Source organism: Salvia miltiorrhiza, chromosome 4 (assembly GCF_028751815.1).
Source record: "Salvia miltiorrhiza cultivar Shanhuang (shh) chromosome 4, IMPLAD_Smil_shh, whole genome shotgun sequence".
In the NCBI taxonomy this organism is placed as follows: Eukaryota; Viridiplantae; Streptophyta; class Magnoliopsida; order Lamiales; family Lamiaceae; genus Salvia; species Salvia miltiorrhiza.
The window spans coordinates 54,837,119-54,864,169 of NC_080390.1; the positions used below are offsets into that span (position 1 = coordinate 54,837,119).

At 35.9% G+C, this 27,051-nt stretch overlaps 5 protein-coding genes across 10 annotated transcripts; all 5 read left to right on the forward strand.

Annotated features, from left to right (window-relative positions):
* The first annotated feature begins 3,288 nt into the window (after positions 1-3,288).
* On the forward strand, positions 3,289-7,498 carry LOC131020772 (BTB/POZ domain-containing protein POB1-like). Of its 2 annotated transcripts, none has more exons than XM_057949783.1 (6): positions 3,289-3,768; positions 4,439-4,561; positions 5,204-5,325; positions 5,410-5,473; positions 5,801-6,080; positions 6,366-7,498. In XM_057949783.1, exons 1-6 carry the CDS (start codon positions 3,507-3,509, stop codon positions 7,195-7,197), a joined length of 1,683 nt encoding a protein of 560 aa, XP_057805766.1. In that variant the 5' UTR covers positions 3,289-3,506; the 3' UTR covers positions 7,198-7,498. The 2 variants fall into 2 exon arrangements, with proteins under 2 accessions (XP_057805766.1, XP_057805764.1); XM_057949781.1 differs by having other exon boundaries at positions 3,338-3,768; positions 4,418-4,561.
* A 1,222-nt stretch (positions 7,499-8,720) lies between these two features.
* On the forward strand, positions 8,721-10,053 carry LOC131020774 (eukaryotic translation initiation factor 1A). The gene is made up of 2 exons (XM_057949785.1): positions 8,721-9,136; positions 9,643-10,053. Exons 1-2 carry the CDS (start codon positions 8,882-8,884, stop codon positions 9,823-9,825), a joined length of 438 nt encoding a protein of 145 aa, XP_057805768.1. The 5' UTR covers positions 8,721-8,881; the 3' UTR covers positions 9,826-10,053.
* A 1,532-nt stretch (positions 10,054-11,585) lies between these two features.
* On the forward strand, positions 11,586-12,964 carry LOC131020773 (uncharacterized). Its single transcript, XM_057949784.1, has one exon. It carries the CDS (start codon positions 11,984-11,986, stop codon positions 12,839-12,841), a length of 858 nt encoding a protein of 285 aa, XP_057805767.1. The 5' UTR covers positions 11,586-11,983; the 3' UTR covers positions 12,842-12,964.
* A 5,800-nt stretch (positions 12,965-18,764) lies between these two features.
* LOC131020775 (common plant regulatory factor 1-like) lies at positions 18,765-22,752 on the forward strand. 5 transcript variants are annotated; one of them, XM_057949786.1, is made up of 13 exons: positions 18,798-18,964; positions 19,068-19,176; positions 19,792-19,902; positions 20,048-20,092; positions 20,213-20,311; positions 20,379-20,459; positions 20,618-20,781; positions 20,921-20,969; positions 21,032-21,080; positions 21,369-21,586; positions 21,866-21,952; positions 22,136-22,261; positions 22,350-22,752. In XM_057949786.1, exons 3-13 carry the CDS (start codon positions 19,837-19,839, stop codon positions 22,554-22,556), a joined length of 1,191 nt encoding a protein of 396 aa, XP_057805769.1. In that variant the 5' UTR covers positions 18,798-18,964; positions 19,068-19,176; positions 19,792-19,836; the 3' UTR covers positions 22,557-22,752. The 5 variants fall into 5 exon arrangements, with proteins under 5 accessions (XP_057805770.1, XP_057805773.1, XP_057805771.1 ...); XM_057949787.1 differs by lacking the exon at positions 19,068-19,176 and having other exon boundaries at positions 18,765-18,964; positions 19,737-19,902; XM_057949790.1 differs by lacking the exon at positions 19,068-19,176 and having other exon boundaries at positions 18,765-18,964; positions 19,737-19,902; positions 21,372-21,586.
* Positions 22,753-23,864: 1,112 nt separating this feature from the next.
* Positions 23,865-25,903, forward strand: LOC131020776 (NDR1/HIN1-like protein 6). Its single transcript, XM_057949791.1, has 3 exons — positions 23,865-24,010; positions 24,172-24,894; positions 25,541-25,903. The coding sequence occupies exons 1-3, from the start codon at positions 23,979-23,981 to the stop codon at positions 25,554-25,556; spliced, it is 771 nt and encodes a 256-aa protein (XP_057805774.1). The 5' UTR covers positions 23,865-23,978; the 3' UTR covers positions 25,557-25,903.
* Positions 25,904-27,051: the final 1,148 nt, after the last annotated feature.

The window sequence follows — 27,051 nt, forward strand, 5'->3', positions numbered from 1 at the left end:
CGTTAATAACCATAAGTTACATACATTAAAAGAGATGATACTACTATAAACTAAGTTAAGAAACCAAGGCAAATGAATGTACATCAAAACCAAAGCAAATGAATGTACATCAAAAATTTTGACTCACAATTTTAGGTATGTCACAATTATTTTAACAATATTTTTTAAAAAGAATAAAATTTATTATAATACTAAGAATTATTTTATTTCAAAGAAATTAAATTTTTTAAATATTATATACTATAACTTTGAATTTATCAATCTATTACCCCTTATTAGATTGAATAAGAATTAGTTAATAATCATAAAATTAAATTAAACCATACATCAAGTATGGTACACTAAATCTCAATACGACTATATTATATTTTTTTAGTTACTTATATATGTATAGATTTCAACTCTAAAATACCAAGTCAATGAGTCATGCAAGAATGCAAGTGGAAGAAAACTACCTGTTGCTGAGTCAATTCAATTCTAGCCCATTTGCAACGCCTAATTCTTCTTTAATAATATTATTATTATTATCAAAGTCTGCTCAACTACTTATCAACCCTAAATACGAGTTTTTGTTTTCATAGTTTAATTATTGTGACTCTTCTCATATTCTATTTTGAGTTGGTTGATAAATCCCAGTGGGTTTTTAAGCATTTAATTTCATCAACGTTTGAATTTGCAAAGACTGCTATAGATTATTATGATTATATATTGGTAATGGATGAAAAAGAAATTGCCAACCAAAATGGACCCTTTCATTTGTTGCCAAATGGGATTTAATATACGATTTAAAAAAAAATATATATATATATTTGTAACAATGATGTAATATTACACATGATCGAAATTCATATAATAAACTCTGCAACACGAGATATACTATTATAGAAACGATTTGATGAATTGTTACATAAAATTCATTTTCGATGTAGCTTGAAATTCATTTTACCGTTACCCCCAAATACATCAAATACTAAACTTTTAGTCTGTGATTTTTATTACAAAAATTAAAGAAAAATTGAACACACATTAATAAAACAATCCAAGGATGTGTATTGAATTGCCAACTTTTGAGTTCGAGTCACCAAAAATGGGTATGAGTTTAAATTGCAAAAATAATATAATTTGTGTATTTAATTGTAACTTTTGCTAGTAGTGTTCAAATTGTAAAATGAGTCATAATTGATGATTTTTTTTTTCAAACTCTCTTTCATTTGGAAGATAACCATTGATCTATTCAAACACTCAACGGTGTATCCATCGTTTATTGACATTTTTTTTGAATATATAAAAAATAAAATATAGAAAGAGTAGGAGAAAACTCCTAAATTGTTATAATGATGACGATGACTATATAATTTATTTGTTTGAAAAAATGGAAAATAGGTGGAATTGAGCAATTGAACAATAATAATAAAAAGAATAATATAAATACATTGCTTCGATAATGACAACATTCGATAAATTATAGATATCTATTGATATAAATATTTGGGTTAATTGCCTATAATTAAATACACAAATTATATACAAATTTTGGTTTTTAACCAAATTTATCTTTTTGGTCAAAAAATACATAAACTTTTATATTTTTGAAATTTGACCGGAGCCGAAAGTTCATCGGCTAATAAATTGATTATCTGAATTCTGATGGGCAATCTGAAGGTACAATTGGAAAGCTATTGACGTTGTCTTTCTAATAATACTTATATTGTTGGGTTTTAGTAACCGAAAGTGGTTGAAAAAAGGAAAAAATATAGAGTTTTGTGACCTCGACTTTCATGCCATTTTTTTTACTACTTTCGATTATCAAAACCCAATAATATAAGTATCATTAGAAAGATAATATTAAAAGCTTTCCAACTGTACCTTCGGATTGCTCATCAGAATTCAGATAATCAATTTATTAGCCGATGAACTTTCGGCTCCGGCCAAATTCTAAAAATATACTCCCTCCGTCCCGTTATTAACGGCACGTTTCTTTTCGGCACGGAGATTAAGAAAAGTAGAATTAAGGGAATTAGATGTGTAGTGTTATTTTAATTAAAAACACACACACAGTCACACACACTGCCTCTCTCTCTGCCTCACCGGTACACGGCGGCGCCGGCGCCGGCGAGCGCCGCCTCGTCGGCTCCTCCCCCCGTCCTATCTCTCCCTTCCCTCTCTCCCTTTCTCCATGGCAGAAACCAAACAAAAATTAAAAATTCTTCCCAAAATTGAAGAAATTGCAGAAACCAAATCGAAGAAATCGAAGAAACCAAATCGAAGAAACCAAACAAATTTTTCAGAAATCAGATCGAAATTAATTCCAAACAAGTTTCGAAATTAAATCCCCAAATCGGAGCCCTATATTCCCAAATCCACGGCCTCCTCTCGAATCCACAACTCCACAAATCGGAGCCCTAGAGGAGGGCGGCGCGCTCGAGGAAGGAGAAGATGGACGGCGGACGTGGACGACGTGGAAGGACGACGCGGGAGGAAGGAGAAGATGAACGGCGCGCTGGAGGAAGGAGAAGATGAACGGCGCGCGATCGGGTGGTGGGGGGGCGCGAGGGCGGTGGTGGCGGTGGAGGCGACGGGTGGTGGTGTTTGAAGAGAGAAGGGAGGCAGGACTGGTAGGGGGGAGGAGAGAGAGAGAACCGGGTGGTGGGGGGGCGCGAGGGCGGTGGTGGCGGTGGAGGCGACGGACGGTGGTGTTTGAAGAGAGAAGGGAGGCAGGCGACGACTGGTAGGGGGGGGAGGAGAGAGGGAGAAAGAGAGAGAGAGAACCGGGTGGTGGGGGGGCGCGAGGGCGGTGGTGGCGGTGGAGGCGACGGGCGATGATGTTTGAAGAGAGAAGGGAGGCAGGCGGCGACTGGTAGGGGGAAGGAGAGAGAGAGAGAGAATAAAGTTATGATTTATTTAAGGTAATTAGGGAGTATTTTAATGCTTAATTCACCCCTTATTTTTTCCAAAAAAGGAAACGTGCCATCAATAACGGGACAACCCAAAAAGGAAAACGTGCCATTAATAATGAGACGGAGGGAGTAAAAGTTTATGTATTTTTTGATCAAAAAAATAGATTTGGTCAAAAATCAAAATTTGAGTATAGTTCGTGTATTTATAGGCAATTAACTCTAAATATTTAAAGGAATTCTAACATTAGAAAGGCAGCTGATTTCAATTAGGACAAGCATCCAACTATTACTACCATAATTAGATATTCACAAAAATAGGAAACTTTTCCCACCAATCATAGTTTACAAAGTTAAAGAAAAAAGAAAAAACATTTTAATTTTTAACCAAAAAAAAGGGATTTGTTTTTTGAAAATATTGATATAAATATATAGCAAAAAAAGAAAAAGCAATTTGCCCAAAACAGAAGGCAAATCAGGAAGAAGACTTTGAAACCCAAAACACAGAACACAACTTCGCATCCGTGAATTCTCTCTCGCTCCTCTCTCATTATACACTGCTCCTCTCAGTGGATAACGAGAAAGGTTTTAGAGAGAGAAAACGCCGCAATTATGAGGGATTCGGGTCTGGATCTGTTCGACCCGAGCGCCACCGTCATGGACTCCGCATACAGCTCCTCCCCCAGCGGCAGCCGCGACCCCGATTTCGGCTTCGCCTTCAACGACAGCAATTTCTCCGACCGCGTGCTTCGAATCGAGATTGTCGCCGATTGCGCCGACGCCGTGCCCGAACCCGACGGTTGCAAAACCCTAGCTGATTGGGCGCTGCGCAAGAGCAAGCGGCGCCGTGGGGACATAGCTAGGAAGGAGAATGGTGAGCCGCTTTTAGTCAACGTAGCTCACTGATGATTATTGTGCGTTTTGATTGTTGTTGGTGTTTTGATGAATTCTCGTTGTTTGCTTGTTTTTTCGTCATTCAAGCTTTTTTTTAAATTAAATTAAAATCCATGGGATGTATTTTGACTTGTTTCCGATTAGGTATAGGTCGAAAATGAAGATATAGCATAATATCTGTAAATTTATGTCCTAAAGGAATTTAATGATGCAAAACAAAAATAAGTATTGGTTAAAAGAAAATAGTTATTTGACTTTGGAGCTGCTGTTTGTTATGTGGTATTGAAGATTTTCCTTCTTTAAAATGTTCATGGAAGAAATTAAATTTGTTGATTGCACCGGACATGAAATGTGACGTTAGAGAATGAGTATCTATGCGGATTTGATTCTTGTTCTGTAGAATCATGCGGTCCTTTCAATCAGACAAACTAGAATAGATTGTTGCTGAGTATTTTCCCTATTATGAATGATCTATGTTAATGCTTTTATAGTTGACTAACTAGTCTTCTCTATTAGAATATTAGTGACAGTGATGTGCGTTGCATGAGTGATTTCCTGATGCCCTTCTGCACGTATATTTGGTTTATACACATTCTTATAATGGTATGGGTTGTGCTCATCTTAATCAGACATGTACCACTCGTTTGCAGCTTTGGATATCAACAACTGCCCTGAAGAGCAGATTTTAGATGGTCAGCCCGAAGCTGAGGATGGCGTTGGTGATGAGAATCATGATGAGGAAGAGATTCCAATGATAGAAGATTCTCCATCAGGTATTAAACTGAAATTATATTTCTACACCATTTACTCTTCGTCGTGGACTCATGGTCCAGTTGATCATTATCCTCTGACACTGTAATTAATTATATGATTCTTGTTATAAACATTCTAGGATATGTAATTGATTATCGTTAAGTCTGAACGGAAAATGTGAGTTATTACAGCAGAGAAGCACGTACTGAAAATGTTCTTTGCAAATACATCAATAGCATTCAGCATGGCCAATTTTGGCCCTGTTTGTCTAGAAAATCAGATAGGAGTAACAGAAATCGAATCATCTACATGGTGTGGCCTATTGTTTAACGAATGAAAACCCGATGAAGAATTTGTTGGTGTTGCAACATAAACTGCAAGATTGCTCGTCCCAAAATTGAATTTGCTTAAGTCGTGTCTCTATTTGCCTTAAATTTAGGAATCTCTTCATGTATGGTTATCCAATTAAACTAGTGACTTATCTTCATTGCTCTTGTTAGAGATTTACTTTGACTATACCTCATATTTAACAAGATGGAAATGCACATTTGTTTCCATGAAGTTGCTTACATCTTGAACACCAACTACTGACAGAGACTAATGGTCTATTTTATTCCTTCTGCTCTGAGTTGGTACTTATATTTGGTATGTCACCATTGCAGGGGATGAAGCTGTTCATAGCGATGACTCAAATTGGTCTGAAGATGGTTCAAGAGTGATCAGAGTGAAAACTTTGCATATTAGCTCTCCCATCTTAGCAGCCAAGAGTCCATTTTTCTATAAGGTACTGGTAGTTTTAGTTTCTAACATTTTCTTTTCTTTATTAGAATTAATGTACACTTTTCTTATTCCTCTCTTCATTTTGCAGTTGTTCTCAAATGGTATGATGGAATCAGAACAGAGACATGTCACCCTACGAATTAATGCCTCAGGTACGTGATCAGGTGCATTGTGCAAAAATAAATAGCTACTTCTATTACAAAATTATTTAAGGCTGTTGGTTGCAATTTTGGTTCCAAAAATGCTTTTTCAATTTCTTTGTTCAGTCACGGTGATACTTAGAACCCTCAGTTTTTGTTAGCATTTCCTTCCATTTTTTTTCCTTTTCCCGGATATTGTTGCTGGTTTATAGTTTGCTGCTTTTTTGCATATAGTAATAGCCCATTTTTCTCTAGAACAGTTTTTAGTAGGGGAGTTTATCTACGTCATTATTTGCATTTACTGTTCAAATATAAGTAACATATTTCTCATTGTAACAGAAGAAGCTGCACTTATGGAACTCCTAAATTTTATGTATAGCAACACGTTAAGCACCAATACAGCTCCTGCTCTATTAGACGTGCTAATGGCTGCTGATAAGTTCGAGGTAGCTTCATGCATGAGACATTGCAGTCGTTTATTGAGAACATTGCCCATGACTCCAGAGTCTGCGTTACTGTATCTGGATCTTCCTTCTAGTGTCCTTATGGCTGATGCAGTTCAACCACTGACTGATGCAGCAAAACAATTCTTAGCTGGACGTTATAAAGATATATCAAAGTAAGTTCTTCTGCCCCTATTCTTTGACTGGGCCTCTCTTCAAAGAATTTTAGAAAGAAGAAAGAAACTTGCATTTAACCTTTTCATCTTCTCTTTGTCCTATTTTGCTTTGTGGATGAATGAATATGGCAGGCTTCGTGTTTAATCAAAATATCACTAAATCTTGCATGCAAATATGAAAGAATGGGTTGTTTCTTTATTAATCATCATTTGACTTGTCTGCTAGCTATATTAATTACTCTGCGCCTGCTCGGCATTTACTTATATTTTTTATACCGGGAGCAGGTTCCAAGATGAGGTTATGAATTTGCCTCTTGCTGGGATTGAGGCAATTCTGTCTAGCGATGATCTTCAGGTGGCTTCAGAGGATGCAGTTTACGACTTTGCACTAAAGTGGACCAGGACTCACTATCAGAAGCTGGAGGAGCGGCGGGACATCCTCTGTACACGCTTGGGTCGCTATATCCGTTTCCCTTACATGACTTCCCGGAAGCTTAGGAAAGTTCTGACCTGCAATGACTTCGACCAAGATTTTGCTACTAAAGCTGTGCTTGATGCCCTATTTTTCAAGGCAGAGGCCCCACATCGTCAGAGAATACATGCCGTGGAGGAGTCATCATCCTCTAGCCGTCGGTTTGTGGAGCGGTCGTACAAGTACAGGCCGGTCAAGGTAGTCGAGTTTGAGCTACCACGCCAGCAGTGCGTAGTCTACTTAGATCTAAAGCGGGACGAGTGCTCGAATCTGTTCCCGTCAGGGCGGGTGTATTCTCAAGCGTTCCACTTGGGCGGGCAAGGCTTCTTCCTATCCGCGCATTGCAACATGGATCAAGGGAGCTCGTTTCATTGCTTCGGCCTCTTCCTAGGGATGCAAGAAAAGGGTTCCGTTTCATTCGCCGTGGACTATGAATTCGCCGCCAGATCCAAACCCACAGAAGAATACATCAGCAAATACAAGGGTAACTACACATTCACCGGCGGCAAGGCGGTTGGATATCGCAACCTATTCAGCATCCCGTGGACTTCGTTCATGGCCGACGACAGTCTTTACTTCATTAACGACATACTCCATCTTAGAGCTGAGCTCACCATCAAACGCGAGGTGGCGCCCTCGTCGTAGGAGAGAGAGAGAGAGAGATCTTGAAATCCTTCTTCTTTCAGCTCCAAGAGAGGTACAAGGCATGCTGAGGCTTTTGCTTATATTTATAAATTGAGTTGAATGTTGCAATTACTATGAAGAGGCAGGCTGTATACTTGTGTGATATAGAGAGATGATGTGGATGATGCTGAATGCTGTAAATAGGGTTGTCTTGGCAAGCCTTGCCTTTTTTGAGGAGCTCTAATTTGCTTCTATAGAGATGCTTAAGGTGCCATGTATCTTATTTATCTTTTATGCAATCAAAGCTTGCAAAATTCTCAAATCTTATTGCTATGCTAAAAACAACAGTTCTAACAAAAAACGAGGAAAACGTGAATAGGGTTTGGAATTTTGGGATAATTTTTACATGTATTTATAGATATTGAGAATTCTAGTAGGAATAGGACTTTGTTTGTAGTTAAGTAGAACTAAAATTCTTCGAGTATATCCACGCCTTCAAGTCGATCCTCTACTTTGTCGTATATGTGATAGCTTCAAGATAGCGTCAAATCCTGCATAATCGTGGCTGAGCTCGGTTATCGGTTAGATTCAGTTGGATTTGCTATACACATTTTTATCCTCATCACTTATATCTAATGTTCCTTCACCTTAAATTGGATGTCTCGTGGTAGAATTGCACAATTTAGATCTCTATTAAGATATCACTTTATATTGAGTAACAAGTTGTATCAAAGGGTCAATACTTGGATAATTTCTTAGATGTGTTTTCTTATTTTCTTGAAAAATATAACTCTCTAATTGTCCAAGTGTAATGCATCAACCACTACACTCTAGATATATAAAATTGATGGATAATCTTTCCAAATGTTTAATTTTTACGTACCCCTAATCAAAATATCAATCCTTACTCTCTTAATAAAATTACATGTTCTCAAAAAAATCCCAATAACACGTCCATATTTTAATACGAATTGTTACCCTTAAAACATTTTGATATATTACTTAATAAAATATCCAACTTGGGGATTTTAAGGTAAAAAAGAAGGGATATTCGCCTATATATACATAAACTTTTTGCTCTTTTTGAAATTTAACATAACTTTTTATTTTTTACTCACAAATACACGTAATATTTTATTTATTTATTTTTGACACCCGATAAAAAAAACTCTAATTTATTTATTTTTGTTTACACAATTTATGCTATATTTGAGCATTGTCTAGCTATTTTTACAGTTTTTTAACTTATCTAGATTGAAACATGTATTTCGATCTCGACGTCAATAGTACATTAAATTTTTTTCTTGCCAATGCAAAAAAAATCAGAAAAAATGTCAAGTTCATGTATTTATAAGTATAAAATAAAAATTATATTAAATTTCAGAAAATACAAAAAAATTGTGTATTTACGTGCGAATACCAAAAAAAAAATATTCCTTGAAACAATATGGTGAGAAACATAGCAATGGGCCCAAAGGCCCAATAATAGAGAAAATGGGCCAAGCCAAGCGTGGAAACCACGTAATTCCAACGCTACCCATCAAAAGGCAAAAACAAACACGCAAACCGCAAAACGCAGCCAAAAATTATATAAACAAATCTCTTTATTCTCTAACAGATAATAACACAGTAGAAAGGAAAGGGGAAAAATCAACAAATCAGCTGAAAAAAAGGGGGCAGCCGCTCGATTTAGGTTTTTCCAGCGATGCCGAAGAACAAGGGAAAGGGAGGTAAGAATCGGAAGAGGGGAAAGAACGAGGCCGACGATGAGAAGAGAGAGCTCGTCTTCAAGGAGGATGGCCAGGAATACGCGCAGGTCATGCGCATGCTCGGGAACGGCCGCTGCGAGGCCACGTGTATCGACGGCGTCAAGCGACTCTGCCATATCCGCGGCAAGATGCACAAGAAGGTCTGGATCGCCGCCGGTGATATCATCCTCGTCGGCCTCCGCGACTATCAGGTTAATCGATTGATTTAGGTTTTTTTTTTTTTTTACATTTTCATGTTTCGGATTGGTGGTTTAGGTTGTTCCTAGCTTGAATTGGGGAATTTTGCGCCTACGGTGTGTTTGTATGTGTGTGTGTGTGTGCAGTATTTAACACTTTTGGATTTTTTGTTTGTTTGTAGTTTTCTGGTTTTTATGCAATAGGTAGCGAAATTGATACACGTGAAGCTGCAAAAAGACATAACTGTATTATCTGGATTGTTTGTGAATGATTTCCTTGTTGATTTGGGGGGTTTTACTGTTCTATTTATTGCATCTACAGTTCAATTGGTTATGGCGTTAATTTACTGTGTTTGTATCAGATTCATAATCTCTAATTAATATGTGAAAGACAAGGAAGAAGATGATGTTCATAATCTTATAAACTGCAAAACCTTCAAATTGCAATAGAACAGAGCAAGAACTGATTCAAACCCTGAAAACATTTTTCTGAATGCCATTCATCTAATCATTTGCAACAGGATGACAAGGCTGATGTGATCTTGAAATACATGCCCGACGAGGCTAGGCTGTTGAAGGCGTACGGTGAGCTGCCGGAGAACACCAGGCTGAACGAGGGTATCGCCGGTGGGCTCGACGAGGAAGACGATGGCCCCGGCGACGACTACATTGAATTCGAGGACGAAGACATTGACAAACTCTAGATCCACCACCTCATGTTGTAAGGGCCATCTTCTTGCACATTGCCTCCTCTTTGTATTCTTTATGGGGGTTTTTATCTTATGTCTAATGTTTTTTTAAGAAATATGGTGAAAGCTTTATTTGGTCTCTAGCTGCAGTGATGGGAGAGCTACAATTTTCATTTAAATTATTCATCAGCCAGCATCGTTTGAACCAATATATATATATATATATACACTTGCTTTGCTTGAGATTCTGTGAATTTTCTTGAAACTTTAAGCTCAATTGAATTCCAATATTGATGAATTTCTAATCTTGCAATTAACCTCTTTATATGTTCATTTACTACTTCACCACATATGTAATAGCTTATCCAACATTAAATCAAAGTAGAGCACCTATTGGATAGAGCACTAAAATCTGACATTATCTGGGCTTGGTGCTGATGAATTTCCAAAATTATGAATTTCCAAAATTATATTTTGGTCTGACTTCCTAATAAAAGTAATTAAGAGTTTGCCACTTTTGAAACTCAAAACACTTATACATGATAATACTTTCGAAGGTTAAATTGCAACAACATGACATTTCAAACGTTGCAATGATAAAACAATCTATTAAATATTTACAATTGAAACTCCCCTATTTTTTTTCTGGCAAGTTGCATGTAGACGAAAAAAATTGAGGTTGTAGTAATTGCAAAAGATTGAAAGATTTATATTTGCAACATTTGCAAAAAATTGAGCTGAGGGCACCGGTGGATGTGAATGACGGAGGCAGAGAACTTATATTTGTTTGAGGAGAACTTATATTTATTTGATCAAATAAAAAAAATTGATTATTTATATGAAGAAAAATATTATTTCAAAATATGAATAATTTGAAAAAAAAAGTGATTATTGATATGAAGAAAAATGTTATTTCAAAATATGAATAATTCGAAGAAAAATATTGTTTCAAAATATGAATAGTTTAAAGTAATTATTGTTGTGATGCAAAGTAATATATAGAGGGTGTTTGGCTGATCTTATAAGCTCTTTAAAATAGTTTATTCAAAGCGTTTGGTAAAATAAGTTCTTAAAGAACTTATAAGCTGTAAAAATAATTAAGCTCAAAGAGCTTATAAGCTCCTAAAAAATAAGTTTCTCTACTCCAATTTATTTTTTCATTATCTTATAAGCAACATTCATTTTTCAAAAATAATTAAACTATAATTTTTTATTTTGATCATATATTATTCTAATTCTGTTTCTTTTCGGTTTTCTCCCTCTAACTAAATTTTTTCTCTCTAGCTTATAAGCTAAATTATCCAAACACTTTGACAATTTATAAGCTCTTAAGAAACTATATCTTATAAGCCCCAACAGCTTATAAACTCTTTAAAATAATCTTAGTCAAACACCCTCGTAATCGATATGTGGAAAGATATACATTTTCTCACAATAATTATTACTTTTATTTATGATAAATTATATTTTTACTTACGCTATACCCTACTCACACGCATCTCATACATGAGAGTTGAGACGAGATGTACAGGAATTTTTGCAATAATTTATACTCAAATTCTGTGTGTCACGCACGCGAGCTTAATTTTATGAAATAAAAGCCACGAATAGGACATACTAATGTGTAATGTATAAAAATGTTGAATGTGCCACCGACGTCAAACATGGAAAGTCATACCCATAAACATATTTATTTATATCTAATAAGATTCCCTTATTAAAAAAATAAAAAATAAACGAATGTTTATCTCAAAAAAAAAAACAAATGTGTACATAAAATCATGAAGAAGCCTACAATTAAAAGAAGCTTAAAATAGACAGCACACGAATGTGGACACTTAGTATATCACAATCCACATTTCCCACACAAAGCCTTTCTTTCCCGATCCTTTTCGTTTAATTTCCTTTTGCTTTCTCAACTTTTATCTCGAGATTTATCGATTAATCTTTCCATAGCTGCAATTAATCCTTTCTTGATACACATTAATTCCCATTTGATCATCAAAACCCCCCAAAAAAGAGTGTCGAAAACTCTTGAAAAGATAGATATATATATATATATATATAATACACCAATCAATCAATCAATCCAATGATTATGAAACCCTCGATTCAAGATCACCACCCCCACCCCCACACCGATCTCCAATGATCATGGCATTAGATATTCTTGATGGGGCACAATTGCAGAAGGGATTGTGTCATCGCTCTCATCGTGTTGAATGCATGGCTATGGCAGCTCGTTGAGGGATCATCAATATCATCATCGGAGAGGGATTCATTTCTCTACGATTACGCGTTCAAGAAGATCAAGAAGCTCCGGTCGGGGGAGGTGTACGACGTCGCCCCTCCGGCCAACTTCTCCGGCGTGGAGGTGGCCGTGGCCCGGGTGCGGCGGCGCAGCCTGTGGAGGAAAGGGCTCACCATCGGAGCCGTGGCGATCCCGGCTCGGACGCTGCCACGGCCCTTCACAAGGAGAGTGGATTTAGTGTATCAGAATCTTGGGAACTGGTCTTCACATTACTACGACGTGCCCAACCACACCTTCGTTGCACCTGTGCTAGGGTTTCTAGCCTACGACTCCAATGGGAGTGGGGCCATTGAGCTGAGGGGGGGTGGTGATGACGATCCTTTGCTGCTCAACTTCTCGGGCGTGGCCTACGGAGGCGTGGGCGGGGCCACGAGGTGCGTTAGGTTCGACAGGGATGGGAGGTTGGAGCTTGAAGGCACGACGAGGGGGAGCTCCTGCGTGGTGAGGGCGCAGGGCCACTTCTCCCTCGTCGTGCCTAGGAAGGCGAAGAGGGGTTATAAATGGTGGGTGGTGGGGGTTGGGGGGGGAGCTTTGGGGTTGGTGGGGGTGGTTTTGGTGGTGGTGGGATGGAAGAGGTTGAACAGGAAGAAGATCAAGAAAATGGAGCAAGAAGCTGAGAGGTGTGTAGGGTTGGAGACTATGTGGATTGGGAGGAGCAGAATGCCTTTTGCTTCAGGTATTAGGACACAGCCAGTTCTTGAAAATAGTTATCTTCCTTGAGATATTAATCAAATTTTGTTAATTGGGTTCATGTGAAATGGTGAAATATGGTGTTTTTCTTGGATGATGTATTGTATCCTATGTTAGTGTTTTCATGTGCCAATATCTATCTTCATTATACTATTGTTGTATGCTAGTTTGTTGCAAGAGGGTTAATTAATTGCACTTAAATATACACAAACTTTTGGTGAATTAATGTCGTCGTGACTAGCGCTGAAGTGTCGTCCAACTATATCGTTTAGTACGTCGACAGTAACTCGTCCCGTTTTGTGTGGCTTGTGGGAATATGCATCTTCATTATACTATTGTTGTGTGCTAGCTAGTTTATTACAATGGCTAATTTTGCTTTAATATATGATTTTTTACCCTTGGTGTCATCCAACTATGTCGTTTAGTCCCATTTTGTGTGCTATGGATTTTGGGAATATCTATCTTCATTATACTATTGTTGTATGCTAGCTAGCTAGTTTATTACAAGGGCTAATTGTGCCTTAATATACGAATTTTCAACCAATTTTCGACGAATTAATGATATCGTGATTAGCGCTGAAGTGTCATCCAACTATGTCGTTTAGTACATCGACAATAACTTAGTCCCATTTTGTGTGCTATATATGGCATTTGGTAATATCCATCTTCATTAACTATACTATTGTTGCATGATAGTTTGTTAATTACAACATAATTAAGTTTTGGTGCAAATGTTTGTGCTCTATTTTGTGTGATTGTCGGTAAGGAGATATTGTATTTTTCTGATTTGGAAAGGTAAGGTTTATAGTTGTTGGACCAAGTTAGGCTGTCAGTGATAAAAATATGCATATATATATATTTGTCTTGTTCCATGTGAATAGCAATTTGCTTGATTGATGGCAATAATAAAGTTTGGAAAATAAGGGATTAATTTGAAACCAGAGACATTGCATAGTTTCAGACAGCATAGGTCATAGCTTTAATTTCTTAGTGAAAATGATGCTGCACAAGAGTCACGTTCCACACTGAGACAAAATTAATTGATTTTGATCAGATTTTAGAATAATAGTATTATTTTTTGGTGGGAGAGAGAAGTGCTCAAATTTGGAGCTTAATCCAAATATAGTTCCTGTTTAAGATTGTCACAACATTTAATGATGCAAACAAGATATTATGCTAAACTAATCATATAATTGATCAATATTTTTACTACATAAAGTGTTTTACTTACATTACCTTTTTGCACACTAAATATATAAACTTTTCTCTAATTAATGTGACTAATCTTTCCAAGCAAAGCTAATATACTAATATAATTACAAAACACAATCTCAAAGAAAAGGTTTGGCCTTGATTATTTCAACATCAATTTGAGGCTCATACTGCTTCATCTATCCAAACCCAATCCTGCCATAAATCATGTGTCATATCTATATATAGTTTGGGCCAATGTGGATTGTGTTTTGTCTTTTAGGCTTATTTTTTGAATTTTGTCTAATATACCCTCTGTCCCACAAATCTTGACACGTTTTTCTTTTTGGGTCGTCCCACGAATCTTGACACATTTCCAAAAAATGTAATAATTATTACATTCTATCTCCTACTTTATCATTTTTATTACATTTTCTCTCCTATTTTATCACTTTTATACTTTATTAACTACACACTTAAAACACTAATCTACAACTCCTTAATTCCCGTGTCGAAACCAAACGTGTCAAGATTCGTGGGACGAATGGAGTAATACTCACTCTATTGACTCATTTTTTAGACACTATGAGATGAGATATTATATAGTAATTTTTTTTTCTTTTAGTTGGGTAGGGAGAGCTATGGATTTGAATGCTAGATTTAGCTACTTATAGACTGAAGTTTGCACCGTGGATGTTTTCTTTGAAACAAATACTTATAAGAGATATTAGAATGATGTTAGCTCTGATTAATTTATGTTAAAACTTAATTAATTCTAAATAAATTTTAAGAAACTCTAATTAGGGAAGACTTTACAGTGAGAGAGAGTTCACATGTTTTTGTATTCCAACTGTCGCATAAGCCCAACAATGGCCCAAAAAATCTTTGTGCGGCCCAATCACAAAGCCCAAACATGGATAAGCCCAACAGCAAACATGCTAATTTTTTATTTTTTTTGAATTAAAGATGCTAATTAATTAATGTGAATACATACAGTTTTCTAATTAAAACTACATAATTATAATTAATGTTAAAAATTAGAATTATATAATTGAACTAAACTTAAATAATTAAAGGCAGATCCGACGGCACTAAACATGCCAACATGGTCAACCAGGAATTGCCACGTTGTGATGCTTGTGGTGCGACACGTGGACAACTAATAGCTTCTTGTGCGCGGCATGGAATGAGCCAATGGGACTTTCTCATCATAATCTTTGAATAATTCCCTCAATTTTGTAATTCCATAAACATTAATTCATAGCAATTATACAGCAATTTTTTTCCCACCATTTAAATTTCATAATAATAACCTATAACATTTTTAAATAATAATAATAATAATAATAATAATAATAATAATAATAATAATAATAATAATAATAATAATAAATTGCACAACCATTATTCCAATCGAAGTTTCCACCAATCGCACTTTCTCGGGTGGGTCCCGTCTGGACTTCAAAGGCTTCATGAAATCCAGTTAATTTTTCCCAAAAACATACACGTCGCCTATATGACTGGTGCTGGGGTTTAATTAATTAATTTGCATAAAAGATTATGGTATCAATTATAGGTCAAATTCATTTTCCTTAGCCCCCAAATATCGGGTTTTGTTCTATTAATTTTTGAATATTTATCTTGCAACTGATAAAGTGCCTTTGTTGAATAGAGCACAATTTAAGCATTAATATAAGTGTTTTAATGATGCAGGTAGAAGCGTGAAATATATTTGATATTGATAAATATACGAACTCCGTTGATAACCATTGTATACCGGAATACGTACAATAAGGGTTAATCCGTTGATTCACTCATGAATACCGGAAGAACACCGCGAAAAGGGAACAATTCCACCCTCTACATTTTAACTCTCAATTCGACTCCCCTAAAACATAAATAAAACTCCTATTTATAATAAAACCCTAAACATCTAAAAGGAAACAAACTAACTTGACCAACAAGACAAATCAATAATTAAAGATATAATATATTATACAATTCTATCTTCATCATTCTCTCCATCCTTGAAACGATTCGTCCTCGAATCGAAAACGTCCTTGATGATGTTCTGCATAGGGTCGATCATATTGACCGTGTAGGAAGTCAAAGATCTCTCGATTCTGTGCTCGTAATTCCTTGAATTGTTGAGACAGAAGATCGTCGTCACGATGGAGATAATCTTGAACATTCTGAACGGTTGATTGACGGGGAGACATCGCGTAGGAGCGTAGCAAGGCTCTGGATACCAACTGATGCAGGTAGAAGCGTGAAATATATTTGATATTGATAAATATACGAACTCCGTTGATAACCATTGTATACCGGAATACGTACAATAAGGGTTAATCCGTTGATTCACTCATGAATACCGGAAGAACACCGCGAAAAGGGAACAATTCCACCCTCTACATTTTAACTCTCAATTCGACTCCCCTAAAACATAAATAAAACTCCTATTTATAATAAAACCCTAAACATCTAAAAGGAAACAAACTAACTTGACCAACAAGACAAATCAATAATTAAAGATATAATATATTATACAATTCTATCTTCATCATTCTCTCCATCCTTGAAACGATTCGTCCTCGAATCGGAAACGTCCTTGATGATGTTCGGCATAGGGTCGATCATATTGACCGTGTAGGAAGTCAAAGATCTCTCGATTCTGTGCACGTAATTCCTTGAATTGTTGAGACAGAAGGTCGTCGTCACGCTGGAGATAATCTTGAACATTCTGAACGGTTGATTGACGGGGAGACATCGCGTAGGAGCGTAGCAAGGCTCTGGATACCAACTGATGTAGGTAGAAGCGTGAAATATATTTGATATTACGAACTCCGTTGATAACCATTGTATGCCGGAATACGTACAATAAGGGTTAATCCGTTGATTCACTCATGAATACCGGAAGAACACAGCGAGAAGGGAACAATCTCACCCTCTACATTTTAACTCTCAATTCGACTCCCCTAAAACATAAATAAAACTCCTATTTATAATAAAACCCTAAACATCTAAAAGGAAACAAACTAACTTGACCAACAAGACAAATCAATAATTAAAAATATAATATATTATACAATTCTATCTTCATCATTTTAACTGATAAATATCACCCAGGGGTTTAACTGATAAATCATTTTAACAGCAAACCATCCAAGTGGCAATAATTTCTCAACTGAAACGTTAAAAATCTCTTAAATTTGACTATAATGAATTTCAATTGAAATTACTTTTTAATTGAATACATAATTTTAATATTCCGTTGAAGATTCAACTTGATCGAGTGTACTTTTTTAAATACCAACAAAACATTTTTCTTAAATGCTGCATGATACATGCCGTCTCACCACTCACCCCACAAAATTCTAAGACTTCTTAAAAAATATTTATACTACACAAATTATGTAAATGACTAAATTAACATAGTATTATATATATATAGGGGTCCCTATATATATATACATACATACATACATAGGAAGATGTTCTAATAAAAACCTCTGTTAAAATGAGAACTAGGAATCTAATCTTGACCTTTTAAATATTAGATCTAATGCTTAGGATTTAGTCAACAAAAGAAACTGTGCATCTATTATATTTTACTGTACACTTAAAAAATATGCAATTTATGCAATTGAAACCAACAATGCAAAATACTCAAGCAAATCAAAATTATGCATCTATGCAATTGAAACTGTGCATCTATGCAATCGAAATTGTGCATCTGTAGTTTAATTTCAACCCTCTATTTTATTTAAATCAATGGCTTTAAATTGGTTCATAGTTTTCATCTTAAGAGGGGTTTTTATATTAACCCTACCCTACATACATATAGAAAAGATTCAAATTCATAATCGCTTATATACATGTGTTATTATTATGCTATATTTTGCAAAAAAAAAAAAAAAACTATTTTTTTAATATTACAATAACTGATAGTCGATAATGACATAATTTTCTTAATAATTGTATTAATAAAACCGAATGATTAACATATACTTTCTCTAATTTTCTAGGAAGGAATAGCACGAGTTTTAAAATAAAGTTGTTGAGTATACTAAAAATAGTGAAAAAGTATTGTAAATAATATTGAAAATAATGAAAATGTGTTATAATTAATATTTAGAGTGGTGAAAAGTATGAATAAATGGAATATTATTAATAATGTGATAGTGTCCTAAAATGAATAGAATGTTACTCCCTCCGTCCCACTCCAAATGTCTCATTTTCTATTTTGGATTGTCCCACTCCAAATGTCTCATTTTTATTTTTTTTTGGCAATACACTCTCTCTATATACTTAATATTTAAATAATTTCCGTCAACTCATTTTATTTATTTTATACTCACTTTATCTACTTTATACACATTTTTTTAATCTCTATGCCAAAAAAAAAAGAGACATTTGGAGCGGGACGGAGGGAGTATTTAAAGACCACCCCAAAAAAAGATAAGAATTTATTTTTGGGACGGAGACGTAGTACATCTTTAATTTTTGTACTTTGTAGTCTTCTAATAGTATCTATTTGGTTTGTTTAAATTATTATTCTTACACTTGGCTCTCAAACAATTGTTTCAATTCCAAATTATTCTATAATTGTATCGAGACACGAACTCACTTAAAGAATATTTAAAGAATTAAAGTTTATTAATGTGGTAATTATGACGTTGGTTGCATATAGTGGGGTCAAAGTCAAATTAGTTGGCACGTGTTCTACAATTACAAGTACACGTGTCGAGTGGCGTGGAGTCTTGCCTTTGGCGCTCAAATCCTTCTTATTCTTCTTCTTCTTTCCCCCAAACTTTCTCTCACTAAAACCTCCCCTCACTGCAACCTCCTCTCACCCATCCATCCACCCACTCTCTATGTTCAGACAGAGGAATGCAGTTTAGAGCCTTCAGCTTTGTTCAATAGATTTCTCCTTTTCTCTATACCGTCCTAAAATTTTCCGAGGTACGTCAAGCTCTGACTATGGATTTTTGGAAACTCAAAAATTTACTTCCTTCTCTCTCTCTTGCTTGTTTTAATTGTAAATTTTAGTAAATCGTTTGTTCAGGTTATGGTTTTTTCTGGGGATTGTTGAATTTGTTGGATGCAGAGAACAAATATGTATATATGAGAGAGAGAGAGAGTTTATATGTCTAGAGCAGTCAATAAACAGATTTGTAAGTTCTTAAAGTTCTCAATTTATCTTTTCGGGTTTCAATTTTTCTTGAGGATGGATTCGACAAATTTTTTGAAGGTTTTTCATGTTGGAATTTTTTTACTGTTGCCAGAGCTTGAAGGAAATAGTGAAAGGACTATAATGCCCTTGCTTCCTCTATTACTCATCATAAGTGAAGAAGGGCCTAATGCACAAAACTCATTTATGGATTATGTTGAGGATTAGTTAGAAGGAAGTTTACAAATATTGTGTGTAGATTGTAGAAGATCATATCATCGCTTAATTTGTTTATAAGGTATTGGAAGAAAAAAGGATTTAATCTAAAAACAGTTTATTTATCCAATAAATCTAAAATTGAACTTTGAAAACATTTTAAAACTTCTGTATATCTTCATTATTTTGATGGCAATGAAAAAGGTAGTAGCTTTTTAACTATTTTTGGATTTCATGTTATTAAGAACGAATCTTTTAGCTTCTGGCCTAGCCAATTGAAGTTATCTTAAGATGATATTAATATTCTGAGCACTATATAATTTTATATGTATTTTGCCTTGTGTGCAGGTTTTCACTTGCTTGAACATTGAATTTCATACTGACTTTGTTTCAAATTAAAAAGGTGTTCTTCAATTGCTGTTGATTTGGTCTGCAACTGGTAATTATCATGGGAAATAGTGAAGAAGGGAAGCCTTGTAAAATTGAAGTTGAACAACCATCGTCACCAGCGAACGTGAGTATGGAATAACTACCCTCGGAATCTGTTTTCTTTTATCTGTTACGAAAATAAATTGTATACTATGCTCATTACTAGTGCACATTTCAAGACTGAACTATCAATGCTGAGCCTTTATGGTTTATTTCTTATGTTGTTTCAGGACCAGGGTGCTGCTCCTGTGTATCCCGACTGGGCGATGATGCAAGTAATGAGATCTCCCTACAAACCTTTAATTCATGTAGCCAGCAATATAATTGGTCAAAAGCTTTCTTTCATCATATGTGAGGGTTTATTGATGTTTAATTATTGGTGAATTAATCTTCAGGCTTACTATGGTCCCCAATTCGCTGTGCCACCATATCTTAACTCAGCTGTTGCTTCTCCTCATATCCCTACACCTTATATGTGGATGGTGCCTCCACAGGTACTCTCCTAATGCCAAGTAAAAGCCTATTCGATTTCCTTTACGTACTAATTTGTTTTATTTTCAGTATATGGTACCTCCTTATGGGGCTTCATACCCAGGATACTATTCTCATGAAGGTGCTTATGGGCATCCTGGAGTTTCGACGGTAAGTTTCGCGTATGTTTAGACTAGATCTGCGGCATCCTTGTAAAACTCAAGCTTGTAGTTTGCTGACTGCTGCTGCTGTTTATTTCAATCATTTTAAGTTTCTTTTTCTATCCAAAAGAGAAAATGTTGTAATTTATAAAATGGATGGGTATATAGGCTGGTACTTCGTTTAGCATGGCTACACCAGCTGAGTCATCAGGAAACACCGATGGAGGCATTGTGAAGAAGAAGTCGAAAGATTCTCAGGGGCTTGCAGTTCCAATCGAGAATGGAAATGCTGATGGTGGTGGACATGGACCAGATCGTAGACTGTCGGAAAGGTTTGTTGATGCTTTAGCTAAAAAGATATTTCTCTTTATCGTGTTAGAACTGGTATAGACTTTGCGGTGGGTAATTGTTTAAAAGATGTTAAAACGCAAGCCTGCTTATCGATTTATTTTACCTTGTTCTTTATGACAGTGAGGTGACTGACGATTCCAGTGATGGAACAAACGAAGTTACAGCAGAGGTAAGAATCAATATGGTGCCTGTTGTTTGAAGAATTCTCTTAATATGTTGTCATTATTTTAGGCTGGTCAGAGTGGCGTGAAGAGAAGCCGAGCAGGATCTCCCAAGAGCGGTAAGCTTCTGTTATCATCTTCTTTAACCATCTCAGGTTTTATTTGTATTGTTGAAGTTTATATCTTATGCCTTCCTAGGCAAGAGAAATTGTTACACAAGCAGCACTTTTCTGTTAGTGTCCCCATTATTTAGTCAAGCATGTTCAATCTTCTGAAACTTTTGGATGTCTTGTCTGACAGAAATCGGTGGTGGTGTTTTTAAACGAATGTTTTATTGCTGCGGTTTCAATGAAGTAGTTGCAGTGTCTGTTTGTTTCATATTGTTGTAAAATAATTCAACCTTTCAGCAGCAAAAGGTGACAAGGACCAGAAAAAGGGCAGTGCTGATGTTGGTCGAGGTTATGGAAGTACGGAAGAGACGTCTCATCCAGCATATACACCAGCAAAAGCAAAGGAAAACGCAAGTACTGTTCCGGAACTGAAGGGTTCTTCTATCCTGGACGTGAAGCCGGTAGCAGCTTGTAATCCGCAGTCATCAATTATTGCAAATGAAGCCCAGTTGCAGGTCTCACCATTTTCTATGATCAATCTCTCTCCCTCGTCGTCTGTGCTTGTTCGTACTCAATATTAGTTAGTGAAATTTATTGGGAGTATGCTGATCTTCTGAAACTGGCAATCGCAACACTGATGCTTAACCAGTCTAAACTGCTATGGTTATCATTGAAAGTTTATTGGAACCACTCACTGAATTGGCTTAAAAATACATAGCATAAATTTAGCCTCAGATTGTTTAATTTTTATGACTGTCATCCACAAGTTGGTTCCTCACTAGTGTCTCTATCAGGGTACACCGAATCAACCGGAGCTGAAATGGGAGAAGAGGAAACAGTCGAATCGAGAATCTGCTAGAAGATCGAGATTGAGAAAACAGGTATGAGTCTATGACTTGGAGTTTATTGTATGGATGAAAATAATCTTGAGGCATGGTTAAACCGACGTATGGATAGTTAGGTCATTCGACATATATTTAGTTTTCATGATTTATTTATAATACGAGACTGTCTCTTTGAATATTGAAGTCATCTTCTCCAAAAATGTGTTTTCTTTGATCTAGGCCGAGGCCGAGGAACTAGCCACCAAAGTTCAGACACTAATTACTGAGAATATGACTCTGAAATCCGAGTTAGATGAATTCATGAAGTTCTCCAAGAAACTAGAGCTTGAAAACGGCACACTAATGGTATGATGTTTCCTCTCTTAGCTGATCCTCGAGTTTTACCCTATCATGGCCAACCCGAACCTCATGGAAAACGTATTGATTTTTGCAGGAGAAGCTAAAAGATGCTCGACCGGGAGAAGTAGACTTCCTCAAGATTGACGGTGTGAGGCCAAAACCAGTCGACACAGTGAACCTACTCGCAAGAGTTGAAAGCAATGGTGCTACGGAGAGAAGGGATGAGGATGGTGATTCGTACGAGCAGAGAAGCCGAGCAGCAAAGCTTCATCAGCTGCTCGATGCTGTCGCTGCCGGTTGATCTACCTTTCTTATCTTGATTATCAGCTGATCTTGTGGTTTAGGTATCTTTGCAAGCACAGGATTAGTTTTTGATATGAGAAATGTGAGAAACCCCATAAATATATTTTTCACACTAATGATTAGTTTTGGAGAGAAATGCAAATTTGAGTTCATTAATGTCTCATGCAATAGCAGTTGTTTTACATTTTTGGGGATTTATTTGTCTTTTGGTTTATTTTGATGTCATATTTGTTACTTGGGGATTGAATCTATACTCAACTTTTTCAGTACTAAAACTATAGCATATTATGAGTTTGCCAGAAAATCTGTACAGTGGCTTTTTGAAGAAAAAAAAATATGAAAGTTCGGATTTATTATTATTATTAATTTTTTTTTTGTAGATAATAACACTGTACAATCTTGATTATAAAACTAGGGGTGGGCGCCTTGCCCTAAATGCGGGCTTGAGTGATTAAGTATTTATTCTATCAAACACACAATAAGAAGAGATAAACAAGTAATATAGGGCTTATATCCCCTATCAAACGGGGCTATGTCTTTTTTTTTTTTCAACATTTGACACGAGAGAAGTTCACTATTTTTCCTTTCTTATTTTCACTTCAATGATTGGATAATATTATGGTGAACTTCTCTTTTGTGTTAAATGTCGGAAAATTATTTTCACTTTAATGATGGATAATACTTCATCCGTCCCACAAATAACTTCCTATTTTTTGCTTTTTGGGACGTCCCCAAATAACTTTTTCATTCTTTCTTTTCATTTTTGGACAACTATCCCACCATTAATAATAATTTATTTATTTTTACTTTTCACTTTTCACCACTCTCAATACTAATTATAACAAATTTTCAAAACTTTCAATAATAATTATAACACTTTTTTCTCCACTATCAATACACTTTATAATTTTTCCTTAAAACTTGTGTCGTCCCCAAAGAGAAAGCTATTTGTGAGACGGAGGGAGTATTATATTATGGTGAACTTCTCTTTTAGATAAGAGTTAAGTTCATGTATTTCTGCGCAAAAAATAAATATCATGTTAAATTTTAGATAAAATGCAAAAAAAAAAAAAAAGTGTATTTACAGACTAATATACCTTTTTTTAATTATAACATTAATAGATTAGATAAGAGATGAAGCTTATTATTTAACGAAGATCAAAAAAGAAGACGCAACCATTATTTACTAAACTCGATAGCCACCTCTTTTCTGGTAAATCAGTTAGTTGAAGTATTTTGCCGCCACTCTCTCTCTCACGCACACACATACACGAATCCACTATAAATCTCAATCTTCAAAAGCCCATAAATTAAGCCCCAAAAATATTTGCTATTTTATTTGATTCTTGAAAATCTAATAAGCCTAAAAAACATCTAAACTCCCGCATTTCAGTTTCCATATATATCCATATCAAAATTAATGCTGCAACCAAATCCAAATCCAAATCCCAGGTGTGTTTAATTCATAATCTGCAATTATTTCTTCATTAATTATGTCTCTTTAATTCATAATCTGCTTTAAATCCCACTGAATTCATTCACTAATCATAGTGTTAATTAAATACCTCGATACATAATTAAGCTTTCGCGATTCATTATCAAATTTATCGTAGTTTGAAATCGAGATCAACAATGTCGGCCGAGAAGCCGCCGCCGCCGCCGCTGCCTCTCCGAAGGCCACCGGGCTACAGAGACCCCAGCGCTCAAATCCACCTCCAGCAGCATCCTCCGCCGCCGTTGAAGCGGCGGCGGAGGGCGTGCTGCCGCATCTGCTGCTGCTGCTTCTGCATCGCCGCCGTGATCCTAATCCTCGTCTCCGCCTCCGCCGCATTCACCTTCTACCTCTGGCTACAGCCGCGGCTTCCCCAAATCCGCCTGAAATCGGTGAGATTCTCCGATTTCAACGTCGGCACGGCCTCCGGCGGGGAGCCGGTGCTGGACGCGGCGTCCACCGTGGAGGTCGAGATCAGGAACCCTAATCGGAATCTCGGAGTCGTCTACGGGAGGAGTTCCGTTGCGCTGAGCGCCGTCGGCGGCGACGTCAGCCTTGGCGAGCGGCGGGTGGCCGGATTCAGCCAGGAGAGGGGCGGCGTGACGACGTTGAAGCTGGCGGTGAAGGTTGAGGGGGAGGTCGTCGATGGCCGGAGCGCGGAGGTGCTGAGGAAGGGGTTCAGGAGCGGGAATTTGGTGGTGAATGCTGAGATGAGGAGTGGGGTCGGAGTGAGGCACGGGCGGTGGGCGACGGCGCCGGTGGAGGTGGTGGTTGTGTGCGGCGGAGTGAGGCCGAGAGGTGGTGGTTCCATGCAGCCTAAGTGCAGAATAAAGGTGTTTAATTGGTATGTTTGTTTCTCCGGTTCTTGTTATTGATTAGTGATAATTAATTAGGTTAATTGTGATTGATTACTCTCGAGTTTATGTTATACTTCCTCCGTCCATAAAAAATAGTTTATATTATTTACAAAAAAATAGTTCTAAAAGAAGACATACATATGTTTTAAATAAAAATAATTGATTAGTGATAATTAATTGTATTGAGAAATGAGCTCATCGTGTAATTTTTGTGAACGTCTCGCATGGCAAACAAATAACTATTTTTTGTGAACGATCCAAAATGACAAAAAAATATATATATTTTTTTATGGATGGAAGAAATAATTTGTAATGAATTTTCCTTTTATTATTGATCATATGATTTCAAAAGTGCAGTTTCTATTCTAATAATTAAAGCAAATTTTTTTAAGTTAATTATAATCCCCACACTCACGAACTCGAACTCCTGACTTATTAATTGAATTAATGATAAACTTAATTGAATTAATGAGAAACATACTTCATTGTCATTAAATTAGTAAAATTGAAAATTATACTAGGATTTTATATGGGTTTAACTAAGTAGTGATCATGACGGTGAGAGTAATTGATGTTGAATAATTGCATAATTAATGGTGATTTGGGTGTAATTTGATTTCTTGATTGATGCAGGGTGTTCATAAATTGAATAAATGTGTATGATTCACAAATGGGAGGAGATGAGAGCTTATCAGAGACAGGATTAGAGCGCACTAATTAAATCTTGGTTAATCATGTTGATAACGTTGTTAATTATTACCAATTAAGTTGATTGTTAGTTATTAATGTTCGTGGCTAGCAAGATAATGTGTGTGTGTGTGTATATAATTGAATTGTGTAATTTGATGTGATAGTGGGTTGAAAAATTAAATTAATTCTAATAGTATTATTATTTGCATAATATGAGTGAGTTGTTTCCGGTTGTGGGTTGCTTGGGTTGTCCAAGAAAATTGATGGGCTGCCTTTTGTTTAATAAATAAAAGGTGAGAGTTATTATATGAACATCCAATTGGTGGGCTAAAATGAGAGGCCAACCTTTCGAGTTGTGTAAATTTGAAGCCTTCATTATTTGGAATTTATATATATATTGATTTATGGAATTTGAGATTGGCATGACATTCACGTTGTGGTTATTGGTGAAGGTGGGAAATATTTTGTGTGGATTGAATGATTTATTTTTGAGACTTAAATTAAGGGTAAAATGAAAAATAAAGTACGAACTTTGACAATTTTTTTAAAAATTTTAACACTATTTTTAAACGCTCCTATCTATATGTATATGGAGTATATTTCATTTATATTCTCCAATCTGATTTTGCAATTGATATTGAGATACAGATTCTTTGAATCTCTTTAATAATTTAGTCAATGAGTCCAAGTCAAAAAAAATACTCCCTCTGTCCACGAAATGAGTATCCATATTTCCTTTTTCGTCCGTCCACGAAATGAGTACCCATTTCTCTTTTTGGCAAGTGTACCCCACACATCTCTTTAATTAATACACCAAAAAAGTGGGACCCTTAAACTATTCACACTACACTCCATACATTTCTTAAAACCCGTGCCGTCCACAAATGGGTACTCATTTCGTGGACGGAGGGAGTAATAATTAGTCAATGAGTCGTGCCAAAGATATTTAGATGAATTGGTGATTGACAATAACTTTTTATGTGTAATTTTAATTTGTGTGATTTAACCGTCAATAATGCTCGTATCTATATATTTTAATTTGTTGGGAAGATGCGTGTGTGGGCTTTGTAGTTTGTCACCTATATATATAATTATTATATGTATTAATATAATAAAGGGGTTATTGTCAAAAAATACATGAATTTGGAAAAAAGTTACAATTTTCACCCGAAGTTTCAATTAAGTCAAAAAATACATAAATTTATATTTATTGCAATTTTCACCTAAGTTTGACTTTCAACAAAATTGAAGCTTAATTGACATTCGAAATTAAGTCAAATATATTAAATTTTTATTTCTTAGACCTCCGAGTTTCTAAATACTCATCATCATCAGACGTTAGACCAAGATCAGGTGAGGTTTCTATTGTCAATTAAGCTCTAATTTCGTTGAAAGTCGAACTTAGGTGAAAATTGCAACAAAAATATAAATTCATGTATATTTTGACTTAATTG

What these genes read in the sequence shown, in the direction of transcription:
- LOC131020772 (XM_057949781.1), top strand. Translation starts at nt 3,507, where the DNA reads ATGAGGGATTCGGGTCTGGATCTGTTCGACCCGAGCGCCACCGTCATG. An exon ending in CATAGCTAGGAAGGAGAATG is followed by an intron (nt 3,769 to 4,417) that starts GTGAGCCGCTTT and finishes CATCTTAATCAG; the next exon opens with ACATGTACCACTCGTTTGCA. An exon ending in GATAGAAGATTCTCCATCAG is followed by an intron (nt 4,562 to 5,203) that starts GTATTAAACTGA and finishes TCACCATTGCAG; the next exon opens with GGGATGAAGCTGTTCATAGC.
- LOC131020776 (XM_057949791.1), top strand. Translation starts at nt 23,979, where the DNA reads ATGCTGCAACCAAATCCAAATCCAAATCCCAG. An exon ending in AATCCAAATCCAAATCCCAG is followed by an intron (nt 24,011 to 24,171) that starts GTGTGTTTAATT and finishes AATTTATCGTAG; the next exon opens with TTTGAAATCGAGATCAACAA.
- LOC131020774 (XM_057949785.1), top strand. Translation starts at nt 8,882, where the DNA reads ATGCCGAAGAACAAGGGAAAGGGAGGTAAGAATCGGAAGAGGGGAAAG. An exon ending in TCGGCCTCCGCGACTATCAG is followed by an intron (nt 9,137 to 9,642) that starts GTTAATCGATTG and finishes CATTTGCAACAG; the next exon opens with GATGACAAGGCTGATGTGAT.
- LOC131020773 (XM_057949784.1), top strand. Translation starts at nt 11,984, where the DNA reads ATGGGGCACAATTGCAGAAGGGATTGTGTCATCGCTCTCATCGTGTTG.
- LOC131020775 (XM_057949787.1), top strand. Translation starts at nt 19,837, where the DNA reads ATGGGAAATAGTGAAGAAGGGAAGCCTTGTAAAATTGAAGTTGAACAA. An exon ending in CCGACTGGGCGATGATGCAA is followed by an intron (nt 20,093 to 20,212) that starts GTAATGAGATCT and finishes ATTAATCTTCAG; the next exon opens with GCTTACTATGGTCCCCAATT. An exon ending in CAAATGAAGCCCAGTTGCAG is followed by an intron (nt 21,587 to 21,865) that starts GTCTCACCATTT and finishes TGTCTCTATCAG; the next exon opens with GGTACACCGAATCAACCGGA.